Source organism: Penaeus vannamei, chromosome 20, assembly GCF_042767895.1.
Source record: "Penaeus vannamei isolate JL-2024 chromosome 20, ASM4276789v1, whole genome shotgun sequence".
Taxonomy (NCBI): domain Eukaryota; kingdom Metazoa; phylum Arthropoda; class Malacostraca; order Decapoda; family Penaeidae; genus Penaeus; species Penaeus vannamei.
The window spans coordinates 5,932,043-5,948,972 of NC_091568.1; the positions used below are offsets into that span (position 1 = coordinate 5,932,043).

At 40.3% G+C, this 16,930-nt stretch overlaps 1 protein-coding gene across 50 annotated transcripts in view; it reads left to right on the top strand.

The window, feature by feature from the left end:
• Positions 1-16,930, top strand: part of LOC113811463 (ankyrin-2) — a gene marked incomplete in the record, with an annotated part of 172,420 nt that overhangs the window by 135,901 nt on the left and 19,589 nt on the right. For 36 of the 50 annotated variants that reach the window (XM_070134798.1, XM_070134823.1, XM_070134840.1 and 33 more), the window contains 3 exon segments: positions 2,416-4,218; positions 14,993-15,061; positions 16,152-16,211. In XM_070134798.1, coding sequence (XP_069990899.1) covers positions 2,416-4,218; positions 14,993-15,061; positions 16,152-16,211 — 1,932 coding nt within the window. 50 annotated transcript variants of the gene reach the window in all.

Consider the following 16,930-nt stretch of genomic DNA (forward strand, 5'->3'; position numbering starts at 1 on the left):
GTTATTGATTTTTTCCCCATTCCATTTGAGTTAATTTGGTGAAAGTAGTCCATATTTGATAGAAGTCTGCAGTTTCTTAAGTGGGTTATCCCAATGAAGTCCAAAATGTAACTGGCCAAATGATGATTTTTTTATTTATATGTTTACTTTATGTGAGATAAGCGACTCAGATTGACTAAATTTTGGGCTTCTTTTTTTCTTTTCTTTCTTTTTTTACTCTTTTTTTTTGTAATATATAGATATTTTACAATTGATATCTTGTGCCTAGTAATGCCTCTATGTAGTCACATTTGCTTATATGATACATAAACTGTTTGTCCTAGGTGAATACTTTGTATTATGATCCAGAGATGAATAGCTTCATATGTCCTCAGTTTATGAAGAGCTGCCCATTTAAATTATTTATTTATTTGTTGATTTATTTCTTTGTTTTTCATTAGAGAGAGAAATTTTAATAAAAGTTCACTAGGAGACCTGAATGCCCCTCCCCCCTAAGAAGCAAATTTATTTTACTTTGTTTTTGGCTAATATAAAGAATTAAATACCCTTGAAAGATGCTTAACTTTATATTCTTCTTCGTACTTTAGCTCTGATACCCTCCCCCTCCCCTCCCCATTACAATTGCAAAAGTCGGGATTCTAGAGTCCTTCTTGTAATTGTGCCATGCCAGTCTTTGTCTGTGGACATCACTTTCATGAGTTGTGGTAGTTCATGTCCAGGAGTCTAGTGAATGTATGCTAAAGTACTCAAAAGTCCATGTATGTGACCTTGACAGTTTTAGAGTCATTGTATGTAAACCTGGCTACTTTATACAAGATTTTAGTCATCGTATGTGACCCTAGTTATTGTAAGTAATTTTTAGTGACCGTACTTGACCTTAGTCATCGTACGTGTACCTAGTAGGTGAACCGAGCTGTAGTTGGTAATCAAGAACCCTTAATTTTGTTAAACAATATCTTTGCTCTGGGACCGTGAGTGTGACCCCTGTGTTGTTATCAGGTCCTCCGTCTGCTGCCCTTATCTTCCGCCCTTATCTCCACTTACACTCATCCTTGATCCCTCTTCCTGTGCCTACACCCTGTCTTCCTGAGAGGAATATCAGTTTCAAGCTACCACTCACCCTTTTATCTTCTCTACACTTTCATTTTCTTTTTCTTTTCTTTTTTTTCTTTTTTTCTTATATTCTCTCTACTGTCTTTAGCCACAAGCCTACAATGATAGATCTTCTTTAAAACTTTCGGCTGCAATGGCAAGTTGTGATCGGTCTAAAGGTGTAAAGAAAAAGGCTGTTTTCATAGTTGAATAAACATAAATATGTTATCTTTGCATTTTTTCCATAGCCCTGTGATGCTGATGATAACTTAGCCATTGCCTCTAATCCCTGGCTAGAATTTCCTCATCCGTAATTTAATCCATCAGATCCATTTATTAAAGATAATTTTCTTTATTTTTTCTCTTGATTTCACTCTTATAACCCTATTACATAGTGCTTTTATGTTGCCTGCTGCTTGTTATATACTCTTATTTCATGAGCTTGTGATCGGTAGAAATTTTTGGTGTATTTTGTTTTTTCCAGTAGCAGTATCCCTACTCTTTCTTTTCTCCTTTCTCCTTTTTATCTTTGGTTTTATCTTTTGCATTGTTTTCTTCTTTTTTTTAAGATAGAAGAGTGCTAGTACGTTTGCATTTCAATGGAAATAGATTGTTTGGTACATAGTTAATGTTGCTAGAAATGTTATGAAACTGGCGGTGGCAGACTTTTAGAATCAGGTAAGACAGTATAAATACTTGGTTCACACAGAAATCAAACAAAAGAAAACATAGCAATGTAGTAGAAAACACGGGAACATCATGTTAAAGATATATGAATATATATATAAAGATCCGCTAGTACCACTATAGTTCATACAGTGTTACTGGACTACAGATGAACCCTGGCAGTACCTTAAACCAGTCCTCTGCTGTTATTTTTAGTCCCCTCATGATACACATTGCACGACAGAGCATGGCCAAAATGAGGAATGTATTCTGGGTGCGGTAATCTCAACTAGAGCAATGGTAGGCAGGTATCCCAATGGCTTGTACCATGATCACTTTTTATAATCGAATGGCTTACTTCTCCTCATTATTATTATTATCATCTGTTCCACTGAATATCATTATCCTGCTTGACACAGTTTAGTTGGTGGCGTGCTGCTACTACTGTGGGTTAAGTTGTAGACTTTGTGCTTGAGTTACCACTATCACATTATCACCACCACACCTGCTCCCCCTCTACCACAACCGCTCCTCACCATCACACCCGTGTTCTTGGCGGCGGCGAGGAGGCAGCAGCAAGGAGGGCCGGTAGCTCACAGGTGTAGAGGCATTGCTTACACCCAAGACTCCAGTGTCTGACCTCTTCTTCTGTGGCAGCCTTAATCCAGCAGAGGACGTCCCGGCCCGACAGCAGAAGGGCAGCCCAGGATGTGCTTCAGTGGGACACACCTCTAGAAGACAGTGCTTACAAGACACGACTGGAAGACGGTAAAGAGCAGGTGCTCTCCAATGACTCCACAAAAGCTGGGCAAACAGAGGAACGTGGATGTAGTCCAATAACTGTGCTGGAGGCACGACCTGAAGTGGACCATGTGGCAACAAGGCCTCGATCAAGGGCCGGCTCCCACACCATTACCACCACTACAAGCTGGGGAGCACCAGTAACCACCACAACCAGCATAGAAGTTGATGATGATCAATCTGCTCGCTGTGTACAATTGACTCTACACTCAGAGAGTCGTGTTACATTACATGCTCCTGGTGGTGTTTGGGAGGGGTTACATGGTGTTGAACAGCAGCCGGAACACCAAGATGAAGAGCAGCAGCCGCATGAAGACAAACATGTGGGAGACAATGATGTTCCAGCAGAGGCATCACCTGATGCAGGGCCTGAAAATAAGAGCGAAGGCGAGACTTTAACAGAGCAGGATTTCTATGACGATATCCACCAAGCTAAAGATGCTCATGAATTAGAAAGCAAAGTACAAATAAAGAAATCAGAATGTAGTCTTAGTCAAGGAGCAGATGCTATAGTATCAACCTCAGTAGGAGAAGTTAGTAGCAATGAAGCACCAACCTATGATCTTATAGCAAAAGAAAAAATAACTGAAGATATTGTTTTAGATAGCAGTAAGATAAATGAAGATATACAGCTTCCATCCAGTACAGGTGCTCCTGATGTCCAAGTAGATTTAAGTATGGATGAAGTTCAAATGCCAATACTAAGCAGTATAAAAGACAGTATACCTGAAGGTTCAGCTCCAGAGACTGGAAGTTTACCTTCACCTAGCAAAATTAGAGTATCTGATGAAGAGATTGATATTGCACATGAAGATAATGCCTTATCAGGAGAATCAATCCGCTCTGATAAGACATTAGGAGATTCAGCTGCAGTAGAAATTGCAAATAAAATAATGACTGAGTCAGCACAAGATGTTTTAGAGAGTGCCTCTCAGCCATTGTCAGATGAAGATTTAGAAAGTGTCTCACCTTCATACGATATTAAGGAAACAGAATGTGCAATCCCTGCTTTATCAGGTGATGACTCTGCCTATCTAGCAAGTGAAGCCACAGCACCATCAGCACACCGTCCAACGACTTTGATGATAACTTCGAATTCAAACGAATCAACTGACGATGCAGAATGCACGGCGAACGACCTTACCAAGCTTGGTAGGGAAGACGATATCCCAAAGGAACTGAAGGAAGAAACAAGTGTAACTGAAATGGAAGACTTAGAAGAACAAGGGATGGGAGAGCTGGCAGTAAGTGAACGGCCTCCTGGAAGTGAGAGTGGCGCTGTGCCTAGGCCAGAGCGTCCTGCGCGACCAGCACCTCGGACAACAACCTTGGTTAAGGTTAAAGTTGAGAAAAGGCCTATTACTAGCCACCTTTTAGTACGGGAACGATCCGTCCATGAACACCAGCCAACAGTCCATGTACCTTCAGTTGAAGAAGAAGTGCGTGGACTTATGCAAGAAGTGAAAGAAGCAACTAGTCAAATTAAGCAAGAAGTGAAGGAACTGCGCCAAGCAGACACACCTACTCCTGATACCCCGACACCTCTAAGGGAATTCAAAGAATTCCTAAATAGAGAAGAAGAACAGGAGCTGGAACGCTTGCCAACAATCAAGGAGATGTGTCGTGAAAGTGAGGAAGATGCATCTGGTACAGTAGGAGGTGAGCACCTTCGTGGCCATGAGCATTTACGCCTGGACCTTGATGTACCTACTCTGGGTCGTCCCATCCCTGTGCAAGCTGTCCAGCGTAGTGGGGATGACAGCAGTCATCCTGACAGTGGGTATTCCACTTTGGAGGGGTATTATGCCGTAGGTGTTGATCCTTATCATACTTCAAAGTATAAATCCTGCAGTGAACCAGTTCCCGAGGGATCCCCAAGCGAACCTAGTATTAAGTCGGAGCTTGAGAGCCCCTCAAGCCTTGTAGATAGTAGTGATTTATCTCCTGTAGATTCTGTAGGTAGTACTACCTCTCCAAGTAGTGAGACCCAGGGCAAATCTAAGTTTAAGTCATTTATTAAAAAAGTGCGCAAAATAACTTCTAAGGGGCTTCAAAAGTCAGATAATAAAAAAACTGGTAGTCAAGGGAGTAAGTCACCAGACACAATTACAGCTGTAGATGTTACAATTCCCAAATCTTTTGAGGCCAAAAAATGGGAAACTAGCACGGTGGTTATGAGCAAAGGAGAGCGACTGCCCTCTATGGACATAGTCAAGGAAAGTTGGGCTTCCGATATTTCTGATCAGTTGTTATTAAAGGGGAGAGACTATTCACCATTTTATATGGAAAAAATTAGAAAGGGAACTGAAGAGTCAATAGAAACAGTAGCAGATATTCATGCAAGTGAAATGCCTTTAGAAAAATCAGCAGTTACTGATTCACCTGAAACAGATACTGCAATAATTGAATCTCCTGTTAGTGTTGCATCATTTTCTGTGTCACCCATAGCAGAGGTTCATGATATCACTGAAAGTCATGAGGTAAGAATGGCCATCAATCAGGGAAGTAGACCTGATGACTATAGTCCAGATCTTCATGAAAGAGAGGTTGGCTCAACAGCTGAACCAATCCTTTCTCATGATGGGACACCACAGTTATCAGATGTTGCTTGTAAGATTGGGTCAGCACCAAAGTCTCAGCCTTCAGAATCATCTGTAGAATCACCTTCAAAAGATGAGCCGGCTACGGGCTCTCTCAAATGTGAATCACTTGAGTCATCTTTCAGGGTGCCACACTTTGTAGAGCCTTTTGTAATTGATTCTGTTATATCTGATTGTTTCCAAAGGGCGTTTGAATCTGATACTATAAGGCAAGATGTTCAGGAGAGTGAACTAGAAAATATCTCTAACAAGGATGAACTAGAGGCTGTTCCCATTGACATTTTGACAGCTAAGAGGGAGAGGCTCCAAAAGTCAAAGACACATAGTTTGGAATTTGAAGAAGTAGAACCAAGAAAAGCATTACCCCCTACTTCACCAATTCTTTTGGCATCTGGTGTTGAAAATGTACGATTTGAATATGAAGACGATGATGAAGATGACGATGATGATGTTGATCTACCATGTACAGATGTTGTTAAGATCCTAGAAACAGTAATTGAATTAGATGAGCCTGAAGAGGAGGAAGATCTAGGTCAAGATGAACAGAGATATGTTAGGAAAGATTATGTTGGACTAGGAAAAACCAGGGCAATCCCTAGGGAAATAGATGTCATAGAGGAAGAACCATCTCAACCACTAGGCCAGATGATTAGTCCTGAATTAGATTTTGGCTCATTACTTGAGCAGCCAGATGAAGTTGAAGATGGAGATTCTGTCAGGAGTGTCATTGCTGATTCAGAATTTCTCTCAATAGAGGAATTGATAAGAGAAAAAGAATTAGAAACTGGAGGAATAGATGTCGATGCACAGATATCTGAAGCAGAAATTGTGATAGATAATGATCAGATGCAGGTTTGCGTAACTGAAGCTTTAATACATAGTCATGAAATGCAGTTGTCGTTAGTGGAATCTGTTGTAGAAGGAGATGAGATGAAACTGTCAGTGGCAGAAAGTATTGTTCTTAGTGATGATATACAGTTATCTATTACTGAAACTCTCGCAGATAGTGATGAGATGCAGTTGTCAGTAGCTGAAGCTGTAGTAGATAGTGATGAGATGCAGCAGTTGTCTATTGCAGAAACTGTGATTGACAGTGATGAGATGCAGTTGTCTGTTACAGAAACTGTGGTAGACAGTGATGATATGCAGCAATCTGTTTCGGAAGCTATAGTAGATAATGAAGACACTCAGTTGTATGTATCTGAAGCCATAGTGAAAAATGATGACTGTAAGGTATTCCTTGAAAGATATGATATGAGGTTGGATACTGAGGCAGATGTGGCAGGCAGTGATGAAATCCAGATTTTACCAGAAGTAGAGATTGCAGGGGAAGTTGGTGCAATGCAGGTGTCTTCTGGGTCTTCAGCTTTTACAGGTATGAGGCAAGAAGATATAGATGCTGACCTTTTAAAATATGAATGTGACAGGAAAAAGCAAAGGGATAGTGCATGGGAGAAGGAAAAGAGAAGTATAAGGAGGAGAGCATTTTATAAACCTCCAAGAGTTGATGATGAGGAAAATAAGACCAGAACTATCATGTCAACAGGTGAAACACACTACATTTATGACCCATCCATTGCCGAAGAACCCCACCACAGTGAATCCACCTCAGACCTTCACTCAGCCATTGTTGAAGCATTATCTTTTAGATATTTCACAGACACCATAGGAAAAACTGAGATAGAAGTAAGAGCAGATGAATCCCAGGTTTTTGAATCAAATGTTTTAGATCAGGGTGATCCAGAAAATCAGCTTACAGGGTTGACACTGCAAGAGCCAGATTTTGCAAGAGGAACTGAAATCATTCATGATTATGCAGATATGCCAACATTACCACCAGATGTAATAAAGGTATCAGAAACAGTATGTCAGGTGGAAGAAGTAGAAGGGATGGATAGAATGTGTGAAGTAGAAGAAATCGTTTCCCCTGCAGTAGACTTGGCATCTGGAATAGAGACTATACATATAGGTGATTATTCAGAAGAGTTTGATAAAGTTGTATCTATTGTCACTGTTACATCCTCAAGTGAGTCAGATTCAGATCAAAGGGTTTTTTTGATAGATGAGGTACACAACATATCAGAAGTCGAGTCTCCAGAAGAAGATGTGACAGCTGATATAATATCAGATTGTCTTACTGAGGACATGGAGGCATATGCCACTGAGTCTGATGAGAGCATGGCAGATATGGGAATTGTTGAAGTATCGGAAACTGTATGCCTTGTTGATGAAATTCAGGAAATGTTTGATTTAGAGAAGATAGGTGAAATCAGGCCTTTGGAAGAAGAATGGAGGAGTGGCATGGAGATTATCCATCAAGCTGAGAAATCAGAATGCTTTAGTGCTGTCAGTGTGAAATCTGTTTCTGAAGGACCACTGTCTCACACAATGACAGTAGATGAATATCCTTCCATAAAATGTAATGTTGAACTTAGTACTGATAAGGAGATGAGTTCCTCCACTGGCGCTAAAGCTAAAGTAAAAGACATATCAAAAGAGAGAATCACTAAAACAAGTGGTGAAGTAGAGAGTACTAATGTCACTCATGAAACTGAATCTGTAAAAGAGACCAAGCAGTGTCAGGAAATTATGAAACCAGATTGTGGATTGCATGGCTGTGAAAGTATAAAAGGCGAGCTGTTTGAGCCTTCTGATAGGGTGAATATTCAAAGTAGTGTTGAGAGAGAGAAAGAAAAAGTTCCTCCAGATGATAGTGGAGGGATAGAGGATAATTTCACTATCAGTATACCAGAAGTTGGAGAAACTGATAGCTGGTTAAATGTGATAAAGGCCTATCAAGATCAGTCAACAAGGGCTAAACAGGAATACCTGGAATATGATGAATATAGAAAGGATGAAAGCAGAACTGATGATGATGTAAGAGACACTGTTTCAGAGACAGTTGTAAAAACACTGCATGAATCCTCTGTTTGCAAAGTAGATTGTGAAAGTTTCGGTAATGAAACTGGTAAGAGAGATCTTGAGGAAGTTCATGAGGATATAACGAGGGTTGAGCAGGCAGTAGAGTCCCTAGGTTTGAGAACCACTGACAGTCTCCTGGAACAGGTGTCAGGTTCATTATCTAATGAAAGAGCCAGTGAAGTAGAACAGCCGTCAGATATAGTGGATGAAGAAAGCTTAAAACTCGGAGTGTTAGATCGTGTCTCAGAAGAGTTGAAAGCTATGATAAGTAATTTGGAGCAGAATCTAGCAGCAGGAACAAGCAGAAATGTAAGAATTACTCCTATTCTTGCAAGGTTAGAACAGTTAGAACAGGAGGTTGCCAGTCTTACTCCTGTATCTGAACCCCAAGAGTCCAGTATTCCTAATTTCTCATATGCTATGCAAACTCATGATTTAGTGTCTACTCCACAGGCTTCAGCTACAGAGGAAAAAGGAAGACGGTTCCATGCTGAAAACTTGAGCTCTGGAAATATAACATCTCTTGCAGTCAACATGCCTGTTGGAACACAAATGGAAACCACCACTCTTGGTGTCCCAGGGGGACAGAGTCCCATTGGTGAAATGAATGGCCAAGATATTCAGGATGCTTTGACAGATGTAGAGGACCTGAATATGGATGGGGAGTCACCAATACCTAAACAAAAGCAGTTACTTCTTTTACCTGAAAAGGAAACAGGTGCGGTAACAGATACTGAAGATATGGATCTATCCGGAGATGAAAATGATATAATTCCAGAAAAGGCCAATCTACCCACAATTCAAGATCTTGGTGTCCTTCCTGAACCTACTAAGGAGGTTATTAATCTGACAGAAGGTTATGCTAGAGAGGCTAGCCCTCTCCTCCTTTCGGATTCTGATTCTGAGAGAGAAGATGTCCAGAATAGGCACAAGAAGAACATCAAAAAAGGAGAAAAAATGAGTGAGCTGGAAGTACCAGGTGATGATGAGCCTGAAGGTGTGACCGATGTAGAGGATATGGTAGCCTCTGGTGATGAAATTGAAGAACAAGTTCAGGTTGAAGATTCTTTACCAGACCATTATTTAGACCAAGGTGAAGGAGTTTCCAATCAGGAAAAAATGAAGGCAGCATCTCCTAAACCCAAGGTATTCAAGCATCATGAAGATTCAAGTGATGATGAGAAGCGATCTAAAAAGCAAGTTAGGCGCAGGTCAAAAGCAAGTCTTACAGTGCAGCCCAAAGAAGATGGTACAACTGATGTTGAGGACTTGGTTTTCAGTGATTTAGGAGAGAAAGAAGAAAAAGTCCCTCTTGTTAAAAAAGAAGCTAAAGAAAAGATAAAGCGCAAGAAGCAGATAAGGCGTAAATCTTTCCCAAGAGTCCAGGCTGGAAAAAATCTTTCAGCTCCTGTTGGTGACACAGGTGGGGCAACAGATACAGAAATCTTGACTGGAGATGATGATGAGGATGAGTATGAGGAAGATGACACTAACCTAGGTGTGGCCATGTATGACACAGGTGCCATAACAGATTCTGAGGATGTTGCAGCTTCAGATACTGAAGATATTGCAGATATTGTTGCAGCTCCACTTAAGAAGAAGGAATCCTCCATTATTCCTGAACCCCATGCAGAGAAGATTAGAATTTCAGAGACAGAAGAAGCTCCTGCAAAAGATTCTGAAGGTGAGACTGATGAAGAAGGATTTCAACTGGATGACAATGAAGATGAAAAGCCTTTAGTACCTCGGAAGAGGGTGGTTTCAGAACCTATAGAAAAAGTTGTCAAGGAAGCTCTAGAAGTAGAAGAACCATGTGAGGCTGCACTTACAGATACTGAAGATTTTGATCTTGAAGACAAGGAAGAAGAGGAAGTCATCAGTGATATTGCAAGTCGTATTCCAACAGAAGGTGAGATATACACAATAAAAGAATTGGAATCAGAATATGGTCAGGTTACTAAAAAAGAAATTGTGAAAGATGCTGATGCAGAATTAAAAGAACTGATCAGAGAAGCAGAAGCAGGAGGGCTTACTCTTCAGGAGGCCTTAAATTGTGAGGCTTTAACAGATGTAGAAGACTTAGATGATGATGAGCCAGGAAAACCAAAACCTAAAATAGCACCATCAAAGAAGGTTCAAAAAGATGAAACTGCTACAGATGAGGAAAGTGTTGATGAATCAGACATTGAAGAAGAAATAAGGAAGCCACCAAAACGAACTAGGCATAGGGGCAAGAGACTGCCTCTTGTTCCCCAAGTGTCCGAAGTTCGTTTTGTAGAGACAGATCAAGGTCCCTTAAGTATCATCATTACACCAGATAACCTTGATAACAACCCAGATCAGGTGGTGAAAGATAAGGTAACAGGTGTTGTTTTCCTGGAATCAGAAGAGAAAGAGGAAGCAACCACTGATGTTGAAGAGCTGCAGTCATCAGATGATGAAGGGCAAAAACGGAGAGCTAGCATTCTTAATGCACCTCAACTGACAACTGAACCTGCAACTGACACTGAAGATTTTGATGTCGATGCTGTAGAAGTAGACAGACCCCTGAGTCCCCTGCCTCCAGATCTGAATTACAATGTTCTATCAAGCCCAAAACGTGAGATTATCCACATCAAGGAGGATAAATATGGTGTTCCTCAAGTTACTATTAGGAAGCTTCAAAAAGATGAACTTTTAGTATCAGATGTGGAGGACATGGCTATGACAGACACAGAAGATATTGAGGTGTCTGATGCAGAGGCACTAAGGCTAGTTGGAGCTACAACTGATAGTACAGCAGAGTTTGAGCTCCCTGACACTGGAAAGATAGAAGTGTCATCAACAATGAAGCAAAAGAATCAAGCCTTGCATGTAGATGCAGATGAGGAAGGAGGCAGCACTGATGTTGAAGAGTTGCAAATGACAAAAAAATCCAAACGCAAGGGTAAGAGCCGGGCAAGATTAGAACCTAAAGGCCAGGGGGAAGACAGTCACACTGATGTTGAACTTCTAAGTGACCAAGATGACAGGAGTCTTACAGTTCGCACAGAAAGTCCAAGAGCTCATACTGACACAGAGGACTTTGTTACATCAGAAACAGAAGATTTAGGTGTACCAGAAAGAGATGATGCTCCTACACCAGATGTTATTAAAAATGCTGCCATAAAGAAGGTCATCATTCTAAAAGAGGGACCTCATGGTGTAACTCAGACAGAAGAAGCAAGTGTAGTGCAAACACATGGGCTTCGGGTAGAAGATGAGCCAGAAGGGGTTACTGATATTGAAGATATGGAAGCATCTGGAGCAGAGGATGATGACATCCCAGAACACCCTGGAGTGGAGTTGCCAGAACAAGAGCATTCAAGTGTGGACATATCTGAGAAGACAAGTATTCCAAAGGATAAGAACGAGGCAAAACATATAAAAGATAACCTGCTTCTCCCTGAAGATAACTACAATAATCTCACTGATGTAGAGTCCCTTGATGGAGGGGAAGGTAACAGGTGTGCATCTAACACCAGTTTATTGTCCGGTCAGCAACTAACCTACGCTGTAGAAAGCTGTATTGTAGAAGAGCTTCCTTATTCCTGTATACCTTTGACTGACCCAACAATCTCTGCACATGCAGGGTTATCCTTAGAAAATGACCCTTTTTGTTCAGAGTTGACCAACCCATTAGTTGTAGAGGCTGAGCTAGAGCAAGTTTACTACCATGCGCCCCAAGAGGAACCGCACCAAAGTGAAGTTGAATTGGCAGCAAGTGATGGCTGTGTTGTCAGGAAGAGGCAGGTGGTGGCATCTATGTGTCAGGCTAGAGAAATTCGTAGATTCTGGTCACAAGATCGCAACTCCCCTCTTCAGCAGTCAGAGCTTAGTGAATTTGCATCTCCGTCTATTCATAAAAAAGGTTTTAAGACAATATTGTATCTAGAGCAGCCAAATCTTTTAGACACAATCAGCATCAGTGACACCTTGTGTGATTCAAGCTACTTCAAGAATGAAAGGCTCATGGATTTTGATTCCTCAAGTATAGAGTCTTTTGATGATCACTTTAGTTATATAGACTCAGACATTGTCACTGTTGTTGATCGTTTCAATCAGGAAAGGGGTAGTAGTTTTGATGATCTTCCAAGTCCACATCTGAGCAGTATTGGAAGCTCAGGGGTCATTGACTCCCTTTGCTCTGGGAGGTCTTTTAATTCGGATACTCACTTCTTTGATTCTCCTTGTTTGAGTCCTCAGCCTGATGGTGTTTCTGGTCGCATCAGTAGCCAAGACAGAAGGTTGATACATGAATCATGTACTGGATCAAGCTCACCTGTTTATACATCCAGTCCAGAAATGAGACGCCAGCATGAAGCTAGGATGTTGAATATTCATGCTTCAAATAGGGATTATGGTGAAGCTCCCTTTGATTACCATTCAGAGGAAAATGTCGGAAATAAGAATTTGGCAGAGAACTACAGCCAACTAGGTAGTAAAAAGTCACCTGCAGATCAGGCTCCATTAGAGCACATGTCATCTGCTGGTTTTCTTGGTGGAGAAATGATAGATGAGAGTGAATATGTAGATAATTCCACTCTTTCACAACCAATTACTGTTTCAGAAATTAGGAAAGGTCCTGCAGTAGAATGTCATGAAGGATTCACAACTGAGTGTATTGGGGGATATGCCAACAAGCATTATAATGTGTCAGCAAAAGAGTCCATTGAAGAATGCATCCTTTCTGATAATTCAGGTATTTCTTCAGAACGTGTAAAAGGTTATGCTTCAGAATATGTTGAAGCATCTAGAGCAGAATGTGTAGAGGAGCTGTCATCAGATTACGAAAAGATACCTGCTACATCCTGTATAAAAACTTCTCCAACTGGTTATATACAAAGGTCCATTACAGAGTGGGTTGTGGCACACAACAATGGGAAGTTTAAACATTCAGGTACTGTTGAAGAGCCCCAAGTGATTCATAGAACAGCATTTTCTGCCAGAGAAGCTGAACTGAGAGCAGCCTCAGATCCAATTAAATCATCCGTTCCAAGTCATACAGATCACAGACCAGTTTATATTGCCAAGTATCAAAGTCCTCAAAAGAGGGATTCTATCACAAGAAGGGTAATGCAAGGTCGTCACTCACCTCTGCTGCAGTCAAGGGAAGTGACTGATCAGAAATTAAGTTCATCATTTGAAGACTCAGGTATTCACATGCATCAAGCATCTGGAAGTTTTACAGCATCTGTAGATACTGAAGATGAAAGATTATTGAGTGTAGGCGATGACAGTGACCATGTAAGCATTGCCGACAGTGTGTTAGGGCTTGAAGAACTAAATTACCAAGATGCAGATGATCAGGGTACTCATAAAAAATCATTCTCTAAGCTCATGATGCCTCCTAGTTCCCAACACCAGAAATTAGGTTTAGGTTCAAGGTACTTGAAAACAGCTGATAATGATTACAGTCTGGTGACTGCATACCCAGCTACGGTGGTTCCTCCACAATTGTATTACACTCAGCCAGAATCAAGCAAACATGAAATGTCTCAAGTAGTAATAGGAATTAATAAAGTTCTGGGTAATGACTCTAGTAGCAGTGATGAAACAGTAAAGGATTATGGTGGTGTTAAAGGGCTAATTGACCAGTGGGAAATCATAGTCAAAGAAGAGAAGCGTAGGTCTCTGCCCGCATCACCAGCAGTAGGAAGGAGAATTTTGCCGCCTTTTGAGGGGAAGAAAAAACCTGGGTGGAGCAGTGAGACAGAGGGAAGCCATTTTTCTGACACAGAACAAATGAGGGTAAGTTCTGACATTGTAGGACATTCAGTCATAACTCACGATAAAACAGACGAGTTAGAAGGGGCAGTGGGTGGTAATGTAGTAGAGGAGGTAGCAAGTGTGGGGGATATAATCCAACAGTTTGAAGGAAGAGTTGGCCGATTGGACAAGAAAAGTGCTCACAAACAGAGGTTACAGAGAGGCTCACAGTCCCCAGCAAGCAGGAGTCCTTCACATCCTCGTCAAGTAGCAACTGTCAAACCCTTACGTGAATCACAGTTGCAGCAGCAGGATCGTAATGGCAGAGTACAAGAACAGCCTGCAGAGCCTCACAGCATTGCTCTAGCTTCTGGGTTTGTTCCTCGGGTAATGGAGTCTCTTTCAGTTACAAAATCCTCACCAGAGGCTTATGAAGAGGACCCCACCCATGCGAGTGTCCCGTACCCAGAAGGTGAATTCTGTCAGTTTCTTTTGTCTAAGATGGACCTTAGGTACAGCAGGGTTGTGGTTATAGTCATTATAGAAATGGGAGTGGTATACAGAAAAGGCTAATAGCGCTTCTGCAGAGAAGGAAACCAGCAGTATAGAGATTCAGAGAAACCATTATCTTTATATCTCTTTTTTAAACAAACAGTGGCTGGATTATCACCGGTTTGGAAATATCACAGCATGAGCTGATATTGCTTTATATAAGTTGCAATGAGGATAGTTTCTGACCATACATTATCCTCAGTTGCTGGGATGCAAGTTGCAACTTTGTAACAGACACACTATATATCATCCAAATAATATTTGTATTACCTCTACCTCGCCAGATTCATAGGTTAGTTGTGCTTATTTGCTTTCTGTGTGTTTATAGGTGTTACACTAGTTGTAATTCTGTGTCATTAGGTACCATTGGTACTTGATGTATTTTTAGTGTGTGTATGTGTGTGAACTGTAGCCAATTTGATAGTCAAATTCTGTGCTTATTTATTAATTTATTTACACTGTTCATTTAGAAAACCTCTCCAATATATAAAAGCTGCTCTTTGTAGAGTTACATGCATATTGGTGTGTTTTTAAGTAACACCAACTTTGTTCTCTTTCTTTCTCACTTTCTTTCTTTCTTTTTTTTCTTTTTTACTTCATACACATTTTCTCTCTTCCCTCACCTCTGTCAGCTCCTAGTATGTTTGGTAAACGCCCAGGAATAGAGTCCTTCTTCTACAAAGGTTTTTTCCTTCCACAAGGTAAAGAGGTTTGGAATCATGAAAGCTTAGAAAATTGGAGTGCCTAGTTGTTATGAACTGCCATGTTTGTTGTTCAAATTAGTTCTTTAATTGTCTCATGGATGTGCAATAGTGGTCGCTGATGGGAAGAGCTATAAAAGCTTTCCGTTAGTTGACTTGTTTCGGTAGTTTTCCATTTGAATTAAGCATATTTCTTGACAAAAGTTGCTTTGTTTGGTGGCAGATAGAGCATGTCCTAGCTTTTCACAAGAATTGAGCAGAGACAATATGTAAGTCACCGTAAAAGAGGTAGCTGATAGAAATTCTAATATATTTAAGAGTGGAGTTGTCCCTAATAATGATATCACAAGGGAAAGTAAAAAAACAAAGTTTTTTAGTGCAAACCCTGTTTTTTGTATATGAATATAAGTTATAAATCTTCCAAGTGGCAGCTTATTTCTGAATATCAGACTTGCTATATATAAGTTCTATGTGGGACATTTTATTTTAGTCACTTTAGATCCAAACAAAAACTGAACACTAATACTTACATTTGAAGAATGTTCTCTTAAGGCCTCAGGCTGATAGTGGAATATCTGTCTAGTAATATTGTTGCTTTCTATATGTATGTTTATTTCCCTTTCTCTTGAGAATAATTGTGATTGTAGGGAAAATTAGATAACATAGCTTCTAAAGTTTACATATTGTCATTATAAGTGAATTACCAAGTTCAGATGTGGTGATATCATATACCTTGCTTTTCATTGTCTAGCTTGAGGATGGACCAACATGTTCTGGTCAGCACATGCCAGTACAATGTAGTAACAATTTTCATCATTTTCCATATATCATCCTAATTATTTACTCTCCTACACTAACTACCATTACCAGTTATTATTTATTATTTCATTTCTTTTTGAAAAATACATTTGCATTGATCTCTTCCAGTTCTTGTATCTACAATCTGTAAGCAGATAAAACCAAATAGTAGTATATACTTCTCTTAGTCCATACATATACATAAAAAGATAAAGGATAGATAATTTTTCTTTCTCATTTATCTTCATTTAGATTAAACTTACTGATGAAATGGTATGCTTTTGTTCACCAGGGACCCATGAGGCAACCCAGATTGCTGAGCATCAGACGACCACTGTCTCACAGGAACAAGGTAAATAGTCCCATCCTGTGATTTACATTTATGTAGCATTGGCATGTGGTCATGTCAGTGCCATGAGACACACCCTTGTCATATGCTTGTTCTTGTACACCAGATTTTTCACTAGTGTAATAAGCAAGATATAGATACCACAGACCACCACCACCTTCACAAATAGAGGTTCAGTCCATTGTTTTGTACCATTGCTGTAACTGCCCAGATCACTTGTCACCATAAAGGAAAAAAAATACACTTATTTTATTGTCACACTTCATCTTCCAACACCACTTCTCCCATTACCTGAACCTTCATGACTATGTTACTTCAGCCTGCATTGCCTCTCCCCTCGGTCCTTCCTGTCAGCCTGTCGCTGAAGGTTGGATTATCTCAGATTCTCTCGCTCATAGAAGCATCACTGATCAAATCCACCTCGGCAAAAGAATATTATAAGTATCTGCAGGCACTTGTAGCTGTAACACTGTGGCCAAGATATATCTATGAATGTCTGTTTGGACGAGTGTCTGTGTTTGAAGGATACATGTTTATACTTTTAGATTTTTAAGTGACATATTTGTGCATATGTTTGGTCTTAGGTATGTGTATATTTATGGGCAAAGTATCACCACAGATTTTTAACAAGAAAAATGAGTGTGTGTGTGTGTGTGTGTGTGTGTGTGTGTATGTGTGTGTATAGATATACATATACATATATACACATGTATATACATACA